Here is an 18,454-nt window from a genome sequence, read left to right as displayed (position 1 = left end):
ATATTCCATCAATTTAATAAGAAGGTTAACAGAAAATTACACCATTTTAAACGTTGTATTGACGTTTTTTATGGAGTATTAGTTATACCTAATAATATTAAATTTTAAAATTTAATAATTCGAATGATAGCTTGAAATTCGTATAATATCCTATTTTGTATTATATTACATGTTTGTAAAACTGATACAGACTAAATATAAGAATTCATCCCATAAGATTAGTTTGTTAAAAGAGAGAACTCATGTCTATATATCCCACACCAGTTGTTCTCAAAGTCAATATGAGAATTTAGTCCGTAACATTGATCTTCCTTTAAAGGCCAACGTCCTCGTTGGTGACAACCACGTTGGTCACATCTAGTTCTTTGCTAGGCCACCACTCCGAATTCTCGCCATGTAGGTCACAGAGGATTCTTTGCCCGGCCACCACTTCGTGGGTCACCACTCTGAGTCGGCCCCAAACGTACTCGTTGATCACTATGAGTTCGTTGCCCGACCATCAATCCTAGTTGTTTGGACTCTCAATGAAAGCATCAATTGATAGATATCATAGGAGAACTCATCTCGAAAGACTAGCATATGAGAGAGAACTCATGTAGTATATATACTCCACATTAGTTGTGACCAATTGTTCTCCTAACCAATATGGAAATTGGGTATGTAACATAAACCCATCATGTGATTAATATTGATATATACATTTAAACACATCATGTGATTAATATCTGTTGATTATATGGGCTGGTTGATTGGGGGACTATTATTTAGGACTGGGAATTATTTTTGGCCCAGGTGATGTTTTAGGCTTGTGTTTGCCCTAGCCCAATTGGGTTCTGATATACCCACTCTCCCTCACTCGCCGCTACATTCATTCGTACACTCTCATTTCTCTCACTTCTCTCTCTCGCGTCTGTTGAGTTTCCCTTGTTCTTTCTTCTTCTCCGATGAGTCTCCGGTTGTTTCTCTATGGTTTATCACTGTTATTTGAGTGATTAAACGTGTGTGGGGGAGAAAGCAACTGGTTCGGTTGCTTGAGTTCCGGAGAAACTAGGGTTTCTGGTATGAGAGGTTCTTGTGATTGTGTGTTCTGAGAGTGGATAGATCCGGTGTAGCGGAGTGGATTGGGGTTGGAATCCGTGGTGTGTGAAGAGATTCACGGTTGGATTCAACGTTGCTCCCTTAGATCTTGGTTCTGGTGAATAGATCTGTATTATTAGCGGGTGGCTGAGCCATAGTTACGAGATCTATTCGAATCCTTTGATTTCTGTATTATTTCTGTATTACTTGTTTTGATCCGAGAGGATTCCTCCTTGTGTTACTAACTAGGGTTTTCAAGTGTGCAGGGTTCTCGAAGGCACTAGGATGCACTTGATCAAGGAGTGCATGGACCTAGAACATTAGCTAGTTACCATTGTAATAGCTAGTATTTGTGTTTGTAAATCGGTCGAGTGGGTAATAGTTTGACTGGGCTATCTTGTACAAGACCAAAGAGGTCTCGATAATTAGTGAATCCGGATAGTCTGATCCCTACATCTCGATATATACATTTCCCTAATAATAGTGTGTTCATGCCTCGACCTTGACTCTCTCTCCCAATCACTATTCACAACCACAGTTCCGTTGTTACCCTTTTTATCCCCGAAGACAATATAATAAGAAAGATATACTAGTATGAAGTTGTAAGTCGAGCTGTCTAAACATGTGCATGATAATTTTGGATGATTTCAAAGTATAATGATATGAGACAACAATAAAATTAGCCATTAATAAAAATATATGTAGAATCATCATTAATTATACTATTTGTTGGATTATTGTATCAAACATTGATAATGCTGATAATTTTAGGAAGCATTAAACAGAAAAACATATTTCACGTGGCCAAATTCAGCCATGCTAATAGTTATCCCACAAATAGGTTGAAAGTTTAAAATCACCGCAAAATAAATACAGGAAATTATTATTGATCTCTCCGGCAAAGAGCACTTTCAAGATAATGCTATCTACCATAAATTTCCATTGCATCATATATATATACTCCCTCCGTCCCCAAAGAATATGCATTTTGGGGTCGACACAGGTTTTAATATAAAATTGGTGAAGTAAGAGAGATGCAGAGAGAAAAAGTAAATAAAGTATTGTTAGTGGAGAATAAGTCTCACCTCATTAGAGAGAAAAGACCATCAAAAATTAGAAAGTGCATATTCTTGTGGGACGGACTAAAAAGAAAAAAGTGCATATTCTTTAGGGACGGAGGGAGCATGAAAAGATACTCCCTTCAGAGCATCCACATCCGTGTTCTTGCCAAAGAGCACGGATGTGGGCCCGGACCCACATTTATTACTTTTTTACTCCCTGCTCTTCCCCATGAGCACAACACCCACATCCATGTTCTTCCGCAAGGACGTGCTCAAGGGTCCCACCATTCCATTATTTAATTTAAATACTTCAATTACTAAAAATATTTCCACAATATTAAAATGCATTAAAAATATCTGATACCATTACAAATTACTAAAAAATTTAAAATTACATAATTAAAATCCTAAAAATTAAAAATTACATAATTAAAATCCTAAAAATTAAAAATTACATAATTAAAATCCTAAAAATAAAAAATTACATAATTAAATTCATAATATTAAAAAAACACACTACTCGCGGCCGAATTTCGCCCAAATGTGTTTGATTGGGTCTTCTTGTAGCTCAGTGTGGGTTCTGGTATCGCGCATTGTGTGTCTTGTTTTGATCCTCTCGCCCACCGTCGTATGCACACCTCGGCGTGGGGGAGACCTCGCGGTTGAGCTTCTGGATCCATCCTCGTCGTAAAAGTTAGCCGCCCACGGTCCTTCGTCAGCTATAATCATGTTGTGCAAGATAATACACGTGTACATGATGTCTACGATATTCTTAATGTATTACAGCCGAGACGGGGCCTTCACAATGTTGAATCAGGCTTGAAGGACCCCAAAAGCTCTTTCGACGTCTTTCCGAGCCTACTCTTGACGCTACGCAAAAAGAACCCGTCTCGGGTCTTGCAGATTGCTGAACGTCTTCACGAAAGTAGACCACCTTGGGTAGATACCATCGGCGAGATAGTAACCCATGTGGTATGCATTTCCGTTGACGGTGAAGTCGATCGCTGGTGCTATACCATTCAAAACATCATTGAAGAGTGGTGGAGAATAGAGCACGTTTAAGTCGTTGTTGGATCCGGCAATACCGAAATATGCATGTCAAATACATAGGCGATAGTCGGCGACCGCTTCAAGGATAAGCGTTGGGCCTCCGCCTTTGTGGCCACTTAAGTATTGCCCCCTCCAAGCAGTCGGGCAATTCTTCCACTTCCAATGCATGCATTCAATGCTGCCAAGCATATCGGGAAAACCGTGGACTGTTTCGTGAAGATGAAGCAGCAGTTGACAATCTTCGGTGGTGGGTACCCGAATGAATTCCTCACCGAAAGCAGAACGAATGCCGTCGCATAAATTTTTGAGGCATAGGATTCCAGTTGACTCACCCACATCCAAATACTCGTCGAAGAGGTCAGCCGTTTGCCCAGTAGCAAGTTGTCGGATGGCACAAGTACACTTCTGCAACGCCGAGAGACTTTGCCGACCGGTTGCGTCTCTACTTGATTGAAAGTATTCAACACGGGCTGACAATGTGTTGACAATACGCATAAACAACCGTTTTGACATGCGAAAACGGTGCCAGAAGTAATCTTCTGGAAACCGCGGCTGGTCGGAAAAATAATCGGCAACGAGCCTTTCGTTGGCTGGCTCCCTCCCGGTCACAAGGGATGTAGCGGCGGCGAATTGATCTAGTTGGTCGAGGAGGAGGAGCGGGGTGGCGGCGGCGACATAGGCTTCATAGGCGGCACTATATTGTTCATGGTATTCTTGTTATTCACGCTCTGTTTCAGCCATGATATCGGTGAAATCCATTTTTAGAGAGGGTTTGAGTGAGAGAGGAAGATGTAGATGAGTTGTATGAAAAATGATGAATGAGAGATAAATTTGATGTGAAAAAATGGATGATAAATGTGTGTATTTATAGATGATTTTGGGGTTTTAAAAAATAAAAAATTCCAAAAACGGTAAAAAAATGGCTATATTTTTCGGAATCTGAATTTTTAAAATTTATTTTTGGTATTATTTTTTATTTTAAAAAAATTAATAATTCCAACGGAAAATCCGTTAGCAAATAGAAACGCGTCACGTCGCCTGCTCAGCAACATGGACGAGCTCGATGCATCAAGCAGCGCCGTGCCAGCGGCGAGCAGGGAGGTGCCGCGCCAGCGGCACGGACACCGCCGTCCCAGCGAGCACCGCTGCGGATGCTCTCAAAGTTCATAGTATTATATTATATTATATTATATTATATTATATTATATTATATTATATTATATTATATTATATTTCACTTTATTTCTTAATAGCTAATGGGCTGCAATAAATCAGTGTCCCCTCAATGTCAAGTAGTGGAGTACTATTTTTATTTGAATCGGTCTCCACTTTTAAAAATATTAAAAATATAAATATATTTCATTATAATTTAAAAATATCTGATTAATCACATTGTCAGTTATTTAAATAAACAAATCAAAGAGAAAAATCCAGTGTGATAACCGACAGAAAAAAAAACGGTGGGACAAATTGACTTGGTCATTTCCACAAAAACGTGTAGGAGGTGGCGGTGACGTGCCCCTTTTTCTGAGTGGATCTGCTTCCGCCACCGCTGCTCCCGCCACCTTTATTTTTATCTCATTCCGCCGCCCATACCGGAAGACCTGCTTCTCCTTCATTTCTTTTTTCTTTAACTATCTCCTTTACGGTTGAACCCACCCCTTTTTTTAATTCATTTTTTCTTTTCTTCGGTGGATCCAAAAAGTTACTAAACTACCAAATTCCCTTTGTTTAGTAGTAGTAGGATTTTCATTTTAATTTGACATTAGTTTTAAAAATATAGTGAATAAAAGAATTGTAAAATAGCATGTATTAATTTTAAAATAAATATGAATAAAATAAATTAGTGGAATGTGAGATCTATATATCATTTATATTAAAATATTGAAATTCATATTTATGGACGTATTAAATGACAATTGACGGATTAAAATAATAAATATGGATTTTTAATAGTGATCGGAGGAAGTACTATGTTAGATGGAAATAAATAAAATAAGAGAAATTTTTGAAAAAAGTAAAGAAAATGGAGGAAGATAGAGCATAACAATTTTTATTTCTGATTAAATTATTTATTTTTATTAATAATGATTTAACTTTTTTTGTATTTCTATTTAATTTTTTGATTTTAATGGATTTAAGATTATTTTTCGTGTATAAATAAAGTACTACTACATTTTAGTAAAATAATGCATCTGAAATTTTTGTGACAGACCACGTCTCAACTCAAGTAGTAATGAAAATATGTAGAGAAAAAAAGTGTCACCCACAGTATGCCAATCACTGCCCTCTTCCTTATAAGGGTATCCACTGTAAGGTGTCTTTTTTGTCCACAGCCTCAGTTTTTTTTACGCCCAAAAAGAAGGTTTCCGCCATTATAGGCGGACACTTCCAATAGCCACGAAATTTTATAACCAATTATAAGCAATTATAACAAAAAACGTGTATAAAAAAATTCTTTCTTCCTTCTTCCTCCTCCCTTCTTCCTTCTCCCTTCCTCTCTAAAAAAATGTCGAAAATTATATAAAAAAAAATTCAAGGCGTTTATAGATTTAAGCTGGGCTATCCATAGTGGGGCGGCGGTCGGCGCGAGGACGCGCCGGTCCAGGTCGGACGCGTCGATTAAGCTGGGCTATCCATAGTGGGGCGGCGGTCGGCGCGTTGGCTGCCCCCTTGAATTTTTTTTTTTATATAATTTTCGACATTTTTTTAGAGAGGAAGGGAGAAGGAGCCGGCCGCCCCCTTGAATATTTATTTTTTTAAATAATTTTCGACATTTTTTGAGAGAGGAAGGGAGAAGGAAGAAGGAATTTCGGGGCTATTGAAAGTGTCCGCCTATAATGGAGGAAACCTTTTTTTGGGCGCAGACAAAAAAACTAGGACTGTGGACAAAAAAGGGGGCGGGGCTATTGTGGACGTCCGCTTTATAGTGGATACCCTAATAGCCCCGAGACCACCCCGAGATCGCCCCGGCGGGAGCTATAGCTGTGGCTATCCCATAGTGGATACTCTAATGGCAGCTGTTTTATCTAATTCATGTATACATTTATACACCTACCAAATTTCGTGGTTTTTATTTTTTTTTCATTTTTTATTGTTTAGTGCTGCACACTAATGGATTGTTCAGGTATATACTAGAACCACTAATTTTAAAGTTTTACAATTTATAACAATTTAGCTTGGAAAATTAAACTGTGACAAATCATTTGCTATTCATACACCAATTAATTTTGCAATATATGCCCTAAACTCTAAATCAATTTTATGCTAAAAATAGCACTTAAAAATAACCTAAAACAAGCTTGCACGTGACGGTTCTAGAATAATAAAGAGATTATTATTTTATGTATCTGAAGAATAAGACGAACAAATCGTTGATGAAAATTCAAACTTAAGAGCATTTCAAACACAGACTAATAAAAACAGGTATGTTTAAGTCAAGGAAATTGTCTTCCTTCTAAAGTGATATGACAATATCTAGAAACATGAAATTCAAAAATGCTCTTTGTCAAAATATTACAACGGAAAGATAAATGAGTTAGACTAAATATTTTTAAAATATTTTCAAAGGTGTATTTAAAAAGGAAATATCATATTTTCAAAGATGTATTTAAGAGCATCCCGCTCTTTGTCAAAATATTACAACGGGAAGATAAATGAGTTAGACTAAATATTTTTATCATATTTTCAAAGGTGTATTTAAAAAAGGAAATATCATATTTTCAAAGATGTATTTAAGAGCATTCTCATTCATGTTGTTGTCAAAGAGCATGGATGTGAGCTCGGACCTATATTTATTACTTTTTTACTCTATGCTTTTCTCCAAGAGTACAACACTCACATCCATGCTTTTCCGCAAGGACATGCTCAAGGGTTCCACCATTTTATATTTCAATTTAAATAAAAACATTTACACAATATTAAAATGCATTAAAAATATCAAAAATACTATTACTAATTACTAAAAAATTAAAAATTACATAATTAAAAGCCTAAAAATTAAAATTTTCATAATTAAAGTCTAAAAAAAAAAATTACATAATTTAAATCATAAAAATTAAAATTTACATAATTAAATTAATAAAATTAAAAAAAACCCACTATTCGTTGCCGAATTTCGCCCAAATGTGTTTGATTATATCTTCTTGTAGCTCAATGTGGGTTTTGGATTTGGAGAGGGTTTGAGTGAAAGAGGGAGATATAGATGAGTTGTATGAAAAAATATGAATAAGAGATAATTTGATGTGAAAAATGGATGATGAATGTGTGTGTTTATAGATGATTTTGGGATTAAAAAATTTAAAATAAATTCCAAAAAATGGTAATAAAACGGCTATATTTTTGGGAATCCGAAAATATTTTTTTTTTATTTTTGGTGTTATTTTCGATTTTTTAAAATAGAAAATGCGCTAACCCGTTGGCGAATAGAAACACGCCACGTCGCCTTGCTCAGCGGCACGGACGTGCTCGATACATCGAGCAGCGCCGTGCCGTCGGCAAGAGCACAACGGCGGACAGGGGGGTGCCGCGCCGACGGCACGGAAACCGTCCTTCCCCACAAGCACCGATGGGGATGCTCTAAAATAGGAAACTTGTGAGTATGACACAGTGAAAAAGGTGGTCGCCAGTGTAGAAAGACGGAGGCAATGCATCGACCGTTGCTGACAATGGATGACAGATGAAGAAAGAAAATGAACCTCAACCCAAAGGTTTGGAAGGAGTTGTTGCCCCATGGTATCAGAGACAGCTCCAAAGACCGAATTTAATAGAGTTTTATACCTTCTATAGGCTGACAGTGAAGTCGATCGACCTTTTGACTCCATTTGGATCCCCGAACCGGAACCGGCGGTTCACGGTTCAAGATTTCCTTGAACCTGAACCGGCCCGCCAAGGTCCCCGGCGGTTCCGGTTCCGGCGGAGGTTCAAAATCGCCGGTTTTTGGCCGAAACCGCCGGTTCGGCAGTTCGTAATTTTTTTTTTCTTCTTCTTCGTCTCGTTTTAGTGTTTATTTCAACGAGACTACAAGTCACAACTTATAAGTTACAATTTACACTTAATGATGGACTTGAGCCTTTGTGTTGAAAAGAGAGTGCATTGGATGATTCTCTTTTATAGGTACATGTTCTTGGATGTGTTACTCTTTCTTTCAATGTGGGATAAAACTCCTTATTTATAACTACATGATACATCTCCATCATCTTTGTTTATATTAGTTTATATCTTGACTATCTTCTATTATTATAACTTAACAACAAATATAATTAAATAAAGTATTATTATTTAATTCTTTATCATTATCGATTTGTTTGTGTATAAGTTTATGTGTATGTTAACTAATAAATACCATTATACACAGTAAGAGAATAATTATTATACAAATTGTATTAATCTAGCGATAACTATAATATGAATAATTATGTATCTATATGCAAATCATATTACTCAATAAGTGTTTATTCTTATCTATCAAGAATATATTCACAAATAATAATTTTATTTATATAAATTATACTACATCTATTAGAATAACAACTATTATACAAAATCATACTATTAGTCTACTACTAATATATAAACTATATTATACCACTAAACAAATCATTCTTTAGTTATCTATTTTTATCATTATTATACCAATTATATTAATTGTTGTTTTTTCTCATTTTAATCAATATATTGAGAAAAATTAGCAACATACTTACATTTAAATCCAATTATTTGAACACGTCCACATCCTATAAATATACAACTTATTAGCAACATGCAACATTCAAATTTAATTAAACTATTCCAGTTGATGATATTATTATCTATAAATTTGTCTTGAAAAAGAATCATAACAAAAATAAAGATAAAGTTAGTGAATAATAAAATGTAGTAAAAAATAAAGTAAAGTATAAAACAAAAGAAAGTTTTGTATCTCACATTGGAAAAAGAGGAATGAATGATCTAAGAGTGAACTACATAAACCATCCCTGACGTTTCCCTTTGTTTCACTCAAGGCCCAAACGTTTAAAAATATCGCCACAAGTCTCTGGCGTTTAACATAATCACATATCATGTTTTTTCGGACTAAAAGACCCTTCAGCCCTAAAAGGGCATTATGGACATATCACACGGTCAGCTGCAGTGACGGCTGACGCGATGTCTGAAGTTGATGGCAGTGATTACGTTGGTTAAATGAAAGTGGGTACTTTATGTATTTTATTGTTCACAAATTGGTATTTTGAATTACTACAAAATGTGGGACAAAATGAACCATCAAAATTAGTTGAGTCTTCTCATGTTTCGTTTGATTCCAACAAAATTAACCCGAAGTTGAATATTTGAATTATAAATGCTCAATTTGTGGCGGACAAAAATTTGGGATCACCACAATACAAGTTATAATATTTATTTTTAGGGATCCAACTAGCATTTTCATTCATCAAATCACTGATCAAATAATTGAAACTAATGAACAATATAAAATTTGTCACTAAAATTGTAAGTTGACCTTTTAAAAATTCCCAGTGCTACAACTTGTTATGATTCAATTAGATATATTATTTTATTATATTCCGATATGACATCTTAAATGTAAATATTAATATATTATTTTCTCGCGAATCCAACATAATGAAATAAATTTAAATAATCTATTTTTTAATATCTAAGATACTAGTACTGTTTCCTTCGAGTTAATTGGTGAACGGTGATCTCTTATTTTTACATTGATGAGAGAAATAAAACATAGGCTCAACTGACATTTTATGGTGAATATTTAAGATTTATTTATGAAAAGTTAATTACATATAAGTAAATTATAATATTAGTAGCAGTAGTTTTTTGAAACATTAGAGAGAAAAAAATATTACTCTCTGTAGATATATATTCAAGATCACTGCATGCAACATGACAACTATACAATACGCAAAAATTTAATTCAAAATCTCTCGTTAAAGAAATTAACATGGATCTCAAATTTTCCATTTAATATTATGATATTAATATTTTGGTCTTAAAGTTTACTAGTATGAATTTTGAGCGGACATATGGTATTTTTCAAGAACTTTGGAAGTGGTATTAAAAATCATAAACTTTTGAAAATATGCAATTTTCCCAACTTGATACAAATAGAATCTTTTCGATAGATTTTGAACATACATAGCTAGCCGTGATATATATGTGTGGGTCGTCTAAATTATAAGATGAAATCGACATCAGTCTCATAATTGGTGATTTTTAAGACTATTTTTCAAAATTTATAAAATATAAAAGAATTTACCTAAAATTTATACTATTAATTTTTTAAGATCAACCCACCTTTAAGATTTATCTATAAATAGTTAATTCTAGAAAAATTATAGTACTTGATTTGATATGTGGAAGAATACATATTGCACCTGCACTAGTTAATAGTTTTATCACTTTGTTGGTCAACGGGGCAATTCAATCATAGTCATATAGTTACTTTCCTAATGTCTGCAAAATTTGAGTTGACAGTGCAGACCCAATGTCTGCAGTGAGTAGTATTTTTTTAATCCTGCGATATCTGAAATGCCTGTAATACCCTGCAAGTCATAAGGGTATTTTGGTCTGAAAAATGACTACAAATATACGATATGTGATTATGTTAAACGCCAGAGACTTGTGGCGATATTTTTAAACGTCAGGGGCCTGGAGTGAAACAAATGGAAACGTCAGGGATGGTTTATGTAGTTCACTCATGATCTAAACATGTAGTTATAAAAGAAACTTCAACATATTTTGTCCCACGTTGAAAGTGAAATAAAAAATATTTATGGATGTCTCTATAAAAGAGAAACAACCTAGAATGGTTTCATAAATTCGCAAGCCCATCAAATTTAATTAAACTATTCTAGTTGATGCTATTATTATCTATAAATTTGTCTTAGAAAAAGAATCATAACAAAAATAAAGATAAAGTTAGTGAATAATAAAATGTAGTAAAAAATAAAGAACAGTAGAAAACAAAAGAAAGTTTTGTATCCCACATTGAAAAAGATGAATGAATGATCTAAACATGTAGTTATAAAAGAAACTTCAACATATTTTGTCCCACATTGAAAGTGAAACAAAAAATATTCAAGGATGTCTCTATAAAAGAGAAACAACCTAGAATGGTTTCATAAATTCGCAAGCCCATCAAATATATATGAGCTATTATGAATTTATTGTATTCATTTATTTGTAAAAATTATTTTTAAATATAATTATAAATAAAAAATATATATTCTTTTAAATTTCGGTTGAACCGGCGGTTCCGGTTTCGCATTTCGTTGAATCTGAACCGCACCGTGTGAACTGCCGAACCGTCCGGCGGTTCGAAACCGCCGCGCCGGTTCCAGTTCCGGTTTATGAACCGGCGGTTCGGAACTGGCGGTTAACCGCCGATCCGGTTAGGTTTGTGCATGCGTAATCACAATCATGCTAATATGATAAAATCATTATTCTAAATTAGTAAATTGAGCTCATAGCCCTACAAGTTCCGGTCATATAACCATGCATTATTAGTCTATATAAGTTTCGGAATTATATTATTTTGGTCGCTTACAATTTTTTTCATAGGTAAATTGATTGATAGATGTTTCTACCTTATCTCATGTATATGACGTTTCAAAAAAGACAATCAAAATAGAAAGAAGAATATAGCAACGACGACCAAGTTTCATCAAGTTGGAAAAGAAAATTCGTGGCTTCTTTTAGTTTAATATAATTAAACGACGTGTATACTACGTGTGTACCAGTCACATTACTAACACACATGTTAAGTGATGTAATTCTATTACGCAATAGATGATCCAAAATTAAATATATATGATTGTTTTTAATATGTCTATTTAGAAACCACCATCTTCACTAACACGTAATTACATACTCTCTGTCCCAACTTAAAAGTTTTGGTTTACTTTTATTATGTTTTATGAGGGGGCCTCATATTCTACTAGCTCATTATACTTAAATCGAGACTCATAAGAGTCTCATATTCTACTAGCTCATTATACTTAAATCGAGACTCATAAGTTGGGACATAAAGAGTATTAGTTAGACGGATGATCAAACTATATTATTGCTTAAATGTGAAACTAAAATTATGATTCTGCCGTCAGCTGTCGACTCTTACTCCATACTCAATCTATTACTACTACTATATTTTAAACAAATTAGTATTAAATTTTCTAATGTAACATCATAATAATATTGCAAGCTACCATAAAAATAATACCACTGATGCATCAGTTCAATCAAGGACATATTTTACTCAACCAAAAACACCAAAATTCAACAAGGAAGACTTTCAGAAAACATTTTTTAAATGTCAGACTTACATTACTACTGTAACTTGAATGGCATGGAGCAACCCTATGTGAGTATAATAACTCCATTTTGTAGCCAAATTCGCAAACCTGCAAAGTCATGACATTCATGTCCCAACAAAACCAAGATTTTTAATTAGTGTCGACACGAGATCAATGTTGTCGTTGTGCAGCTAATGATAAAAACAGTGAGTAGTGACTAGAAGCTGAGTACAGGTGGAATGTTATAAACAATACGAACGAATACAAGTGTATACCGGATGCCATCTTCATGACACCTCGATCGCCTTCTTTTGCTATAACAATTATAAAAATAAAAAAAGCGACATCAAGTTAGAAGCTGAGGGTGACCGGTAACTGAATTCCACAATGATGATGATGATGACGACGATTAAAACATTTCGACTGGAAAGCAGGCAGTTATTCAATACTTGCGGCGCGAGGTATTGACAATTTCCCAGTTTCAGCACTAAGGCCATTAGCAATGGGGCGTCCTAAGGCGCGCCACGTCATCAGTTTTATCATCCTACCCCCTACCTGCAATGTGGCGCCCTATATTTTATATTATTGTTTTGTTAATTAATTTAAATGTTTTCAAATATGTAATGCAAACTAAATTTAAAAACACAACGATTAACTAAAAACCGGCGAAGATTGCATTCATTAAACAAAAGTTACACGATTCGAGTTGGCTAATCTACGCAATTCCCAACTTTCGGGGCAGCTCATCGATCAACTCCCGGAGATATTCGACTTAGGCGGGGTCCGTGCACTTCTTGAGCATTTTGTGCGTTGCAACAACGTCTTCGTCATCGAGGCTGTTGCCAACTGCTCGTACGCGGCGGCCGTCGGGTTCGGGGTCGGGAGCGGGACCGGGATCGGCAATGGGGCGGCGGTGGTCGAGGATGATGTCGTCGCCGCCTTCCCCTTGGCCTTCGCAGCCTTGACACGCAGGGAGGACATCGGTGTGCTGGAACTCTCAATGTCCTCGTACGTCCGGTTGAGGTCCACCGGACGAGTTCCGCTTTCGCTACTCGTGTAACCACCAGCTTCGGTGGTCTTCGTCCTCTTTGTCGCCCCGGTGTGCAGAATCCCGCCTTGGAACTTCTGCTTGTCCCTCAAGAGCGCCCAGATGACCTCATGCTTGAACTCGCCGTACAAGGACTGGAACGACATCAGTGCTTTGGAGCGCACGTCGCTCAAGCTCTCGCCGCTCCCCTGCGCCCTCGCGCACTTCTCATACTCCGACGAGAACAGGTTGATTTGCTTCTTCACCTGGTCTCAGCGCTTGCGGAGCTGCTCCCGTTGGCGCTTGTACGCGCTCGGCGGCTTTGCCGCATTGTAGCGCTCGGCGATGCGCTCCCAGTACACCACATGCTTCTGGTTGTTCGCGAATATCGGGTCCTCTGATATATCCACCCAACACCTCGCCAATACGAGGGTTTCATCCGGCTGGTAGTTCGTACGGCCGAGGGCGTACTCCTCACAAGTTCACGGAGGTGGCAACTTGTACGCGCGTTGCCGGTTCCACTTCTTTTTGGCGGCGGCGGAGCGGCGGGAGGGCGCGACGGGTCGGTTTGGAGACGGCTCTATGTCATCCAAACCGTACGATTCCGTGCTGAATTCGGGATCGTACTGCATGTTTGCGTCGAACGGTCGATAATCGTCGGGTTCTGTACCCGGCCAACGCGCCTCCCCAAACATCGGACTCTTGGGACTTGAATCCATTTCGTAGTAATAATAAAAATGTGAGTTTCGAGAGTGAAATCATGAAATGAAACGTTACAAATGAAGGTGGGGTAGGGGTATTTATACAAAAAATCAAAAACGAGTATCATTGTCCGCGGCCATCATCCGCCGATCCCGCAATGGGGCACCCGATGGCGCGGACGATGGCCTATCGTCCGCGCCATCGTCCGCCGAGCCCACAATGGCGCGGACGATGGTGCGGACGATAGGTCATCTTCCGCGACATAGGGCGCGCCCTATGCATCGGCCGCGGACGATGGCGGCCACCCACAATGTGGGCATTGTCCGCGCCCGAGGACGATGGACGCCATCGGGCGCCCCATTGCGGGTGGCCTAAAGGATATAATAAAATGCGCCAACATGAACAAACTACATCCGCAAGCCTCTTGAGGTCATACATATGTCATAACATAGAGGATTTAAACACTTCAATCAAGTAAGCAATATCACTTGATTATAACAAATAACTAACGAATGATTTTGCTTGTGTCAGAACACTTTAAAAAATGTATAGCTAATATAACCAACACAGACACATAGTTTTAGGATTTCTATTCCCCTATTAGTGGAGTAACATGAAATCTAAAATGCTGCATAAGGTTTACTTCTTAAGTAGCTGTTCCATAACAAAGTTAACGTAGGTTATGGATCACAAATATCACTGGCCAGGTTTTTCCTTGTGGTTCTTTGCTTCTTTTTTTCTTTTAATGAAAGCAACAATTCAAGAATTCCTGTCATTGAGCACAATATATCCCTATGTTCAGGCATCAGTCTGGCATTGGACATGGAGAACTAATTTGTCTACACTTGAATAATAACCAACAGCGATTTAATAAATCTTATACGCAATCTTCACACATGTAGCAGAGACACTTTTTACAGTTTTGTAAAGTAACAAAATTTCCTTCCGGTCCCTATTGCATAAGAGCAAGTGTTCCACATTAAAATTAGATCTACAACTATTCACTTCCTAGTCTTTCTCCTGATTCCATGGCAGTTGCTTGTGATATTGCCTCAATCATGTACAAATAAAATCAGAGAGACCCAGCTCTCTGAATTAGAATAGTGTATGCAATCATTTGCCTTCTACTTCTACCTCAAAGATTGTGATATTTCTCAGCGTTCAATGGGTAAACTGAATAAAGTAAGACATTCTGATGGATAGAAAGACTCATCAAAGAATTAAAATAAACAAAAGCTTACTAATGGCAGCATCAAATTCAGATTGATCATTCATCTACAATGCTCCAAATCATCCTGAAACAAAACGCCACTTTTTAGAAGCCAGAAAAGGAAGAAGCGCCCAGAACTAGCTCATCTTTTAAGCAAAATTTCATATATGCTTACCAGAATATCGTCAATGCCAGAAAGATGATCAGGTAACTAAGCTTGATAAATCTCACCTTCTTCTCCCAATGAAGCTGGTTGAATATCTCAGTTACATCCAGAAAGTGCTGCCGCCGAGTATATCTAATTTTAAGTGGATACCAGTCAGCTACTAACTTCACAGAAAAATGAAAAGCTAACAAACAAGCAGTTAAATTAGTTGCAAGTAATGCACATTCAATTGTGTATATAAAGGGTAAAAGATATTAATGGACATGAACTTCTTGTGGACCCCATTAATATAGTGCTAACAAAAGATGTTTTTCAAGGTAATATGTAAATGAATCAGTTTCAAGTGTGCTAACAGGAAAAATCATGCCTTGACCATGAAGGAGGCAACTGGCTGTCAGTTCATGCTGTTGGAGACAATCTTTAACAATTGAAACTCACAGGATAAAAAATGGCTCACTTTGTAATCATCTCATTGCCGAATTAATCAGCGATTCGTTAACTCCAGTAACCAAGATGTTGTATAAGTAGAAGTGTGAAGTAATTTCGAAAAGATCCAAATTATGTAAACTTTTAAGAAATTAAACCATACTGCTGATACACAGTGCACTCTTGGTCGATACTTATCTAAACTATATATTTTGAAGTACCCAACAGAAAATTAGTACCGGATTGTTTGATAAAACCAGTGTGGATACACCTTTTTATTATCAATTCGTTCCAGTTTTAACTATCCCATTGCAAGTACGACTAATCTGAATCTACTTATACAATGTTTGATTCCACGTATCAGTTTCTATATAAAAATATGAGGATATTCTCAGAGAAGTAAGTTTTAAAAAAGAGTTCTCTGGATCTCCACCACTTCATACACCTTAGCAAAATTTTCACTCTTATCAACAGTGCAAAAGCTAATTCTTATCAACAGTTTCACTCGCAGAGAAACATTCACCATCGTAGACAATGCAACTGGAACAGAAACTCACATTGTTACATTGTAATATGCATATGGAAGGCCGAGCAAACACATAGCCCAATGCCCTGTAATAAGAAGGAGAAGGCACAAAACTCCTTCTGCAATGAACTCTGGCAAAACAGCCTTATTTACTCGGGATGCTGAATCATATGGGTTGATATAATCAAACTCAAGGTCGGCCAAGCACATTAGCTGCAATACAACATTTTAGGCATCATTTTCCCAATAATGCAAAGGAAAGGAAGAGATAGACCACATTAACAAGAAAATTGTAAGTTCTAGAGCAAGGCAGATAAATAAGATAGCATCAATTCTCAGCTTCTCCAGTTGATATCATAGATTCTGCTCAGGACATGAACACTTCACTGCATCAGCCCCATATATATCGGGCAGTAAAATGTAAAATTAGTCACTCTCTTTACACGATTTTCACATAGCAAATATGTATCTTACACAGCAGCTTATGCATAAAAAGAGATGGGGCGTGTACAAAGCTTTTATCTTCAGGACCAGACTCAGTACACACACCATGAGGCTCTAAAACTAACATTGTCTTTTCTCTGTTTTGTGCAAGATCTCACACTGATCACTTACGGAACTTCACCATCGTTATAGCTCATCCAAAAAACACCAATGCATTATAGTTCAAAAACTGTACCACAATTTGTTTATCATCTTTCCTAGCTGCATTTGTCCATCATCTGTTAATTCCTCCATGGAATCATGAACATCAATAACACTGTGCATAGCCATCCTCAAAGTTTCTACTTTTAGTAATTTACAACAAATACAGCTACCAGAACACATTTTTTAATGTTCTCAACTAGAAATCAAAACCAAATAGTAATAAAATAGACCTCGGTAATCGCTGTGATAGATTCCATATTCTTGAAATTTTCAATTTTCCATATGCCCAAATAATTTCACTCCATCGTTCATTAACTAACACTACAGTCTTTCCCCAATGCATCACTTTTCCCCACTGACAGTCTGACGGTTAATTGGTATCTCAGCCCTATCAATTCTATCTTGCTTCAATTCCATGTCAAGTTAAAAGATTGCCACTACTATTTTCGATCCAAAAAAATCAAATGAGAGGAAAGGGAAAGAAGAATTGCGTTCCCATATGAACGTGAAACATAAGCTAGTCATAATAAAATGCATAAAGAGGTGGAGTGAAGTAAATAAAATTGAAATTAGCATACAGAAAAGTATAGGGTACACTGAAAATTACCTGGAAAAGTACAGCACCGATTATACCTATGACGAGAAAGAAGGAAGCTAGCCATGCAAATAAATCCACCATCGCTGCCTCTGAAGAGCACCTCTCTCTCTCTCTCTCTCTCTCTCTGAAACTCTCTCTCTCTCCTGCTCATAAATAGGTATACTCGAAGAAACGACATAGACCATAAAGCGTGTTTTGCTTCATATAGTAAAAAAACTTTAGACTAAAATTACTGAATTAAATGCCATAAATACCCTTAGTTGATTGCATCGTATTTTTATTTTGGGATATTGGTGCTTGAAACCATGAACTTTGTTATATTTTCCATAAACTTTTTCTCTAATATCATAAATTTTATATTTTGTTTGGTATTTCCCAAACTCACTTAAATAAGATATATTCATCGAAATCTTATTCTACGTAAGCAACCATGATAAGTTTTATAATATTTTAAATTACTTTTTAAGTTCATAACATGTTGGATAAAAAGTCATGTTGAAAACCACGTTGATTTAATTGTATTATCAAGTATGATAAAAAAAAGTCTCGTACGTTAGTCAAATATAGTAGGAGTAATAGACATGTCGTGGGAAATACGAAACAAAATGCAAAATTTGTAATATTATATACCAATTTCAATGTTCGCAAGGAATACTAAATT

At 36.4% G+C, this 18,454-nt stretch overlaps 1 protein-coding gene across 3 annotated transcripts; it reads right to left on the bottom strand.

Annotated features, from left to right (window-relative positions):
• Positions 1-12,431: 12,431 nt before the first annotated feature.
• LOC121784678 (protein cornichon homolog 4-like) lies at positions 12,432-17,940 on the bottom strand. Of its 3 annotated transcripts, none has more exons than XM_042182880.1 (5): positions 17,803-17,940; positions 16,579-16,760; positions 15,605-15,727; positions 15,461-15,514; positions 12,432-12,598 (listed from the first exon to the last, which is right to left on the bottom strand). In XM_042182880.1, the coding sequence occupies exons 1-4, from the start codon at positions 17,872-17,874 to the stop codon at positions 15,487-15,489; spliced, it is 405 nt and encodes a 134-aa protein (XP_042038814.1). In that variant the 5' UTR covers positions 17,875-17,940; the 3' UTR covers positions 12,432-12,598; positions 15,461-15,486. The 3 variants fall into 3 exon arrangements, with proteins under 3 accessions (XP_042038814.1, XP_042038820.1, XP_042038826.1); XM_042182886.1 differs by lacking the exon at positions 12,432-12,598 and adding an exon at positions 12,620-13,045; XM_042182892.1 differs by lacking the exon at positions 12,432-12,598 and adding an exon at positions 13,864-14,988.
• Between the last annotated feature and the right edge of the window lie 514 nt (positions 17,941-18,454).

Source organism: Salvia splendens, chromosome 2 (genome assembly GCF_004379255.2).
Source record: "Salvia splendens isolate huo1 chromosome 2, SspV2, whole genome shotgun sequence".
NCBI classification, from domain to species: domain Eukaryota; kingdom Viridiplantae; phylum Streptophyta; class Magnoliopsida; order Lamiales; family Lamiaceae; genus Salvia; species Salvia splendens.
The sequence above is the reverse complement of the archived record's forward strand: the minus strand, read 5'-3'. Positions and strand labels throughout refer to the sequence as shown.

Coding starts and splice junctions, on each gene's coding strand:
- LOC121784678 (XM_042182880.1), bottom strand. CDS start 17,874: ATGGTGGATTTATTTGCATGGCTAGCTTCCTTCTTTCTCGTCATAGGT. Junction 16,761..17,802: donor TCGGTGCTGTACTTTTCCAG/GTAATTTTCAGT, acceptor GTTGTATTGCAG/CTAATGTGCTTGGCCGACCT. Junction 15,728..16,578: donor GCATATTACAATGTAACAAT/GTGAGTTTCTGT, acceptor ACTTAAAATTAG/ATATACTCGGCGGCAGCACT.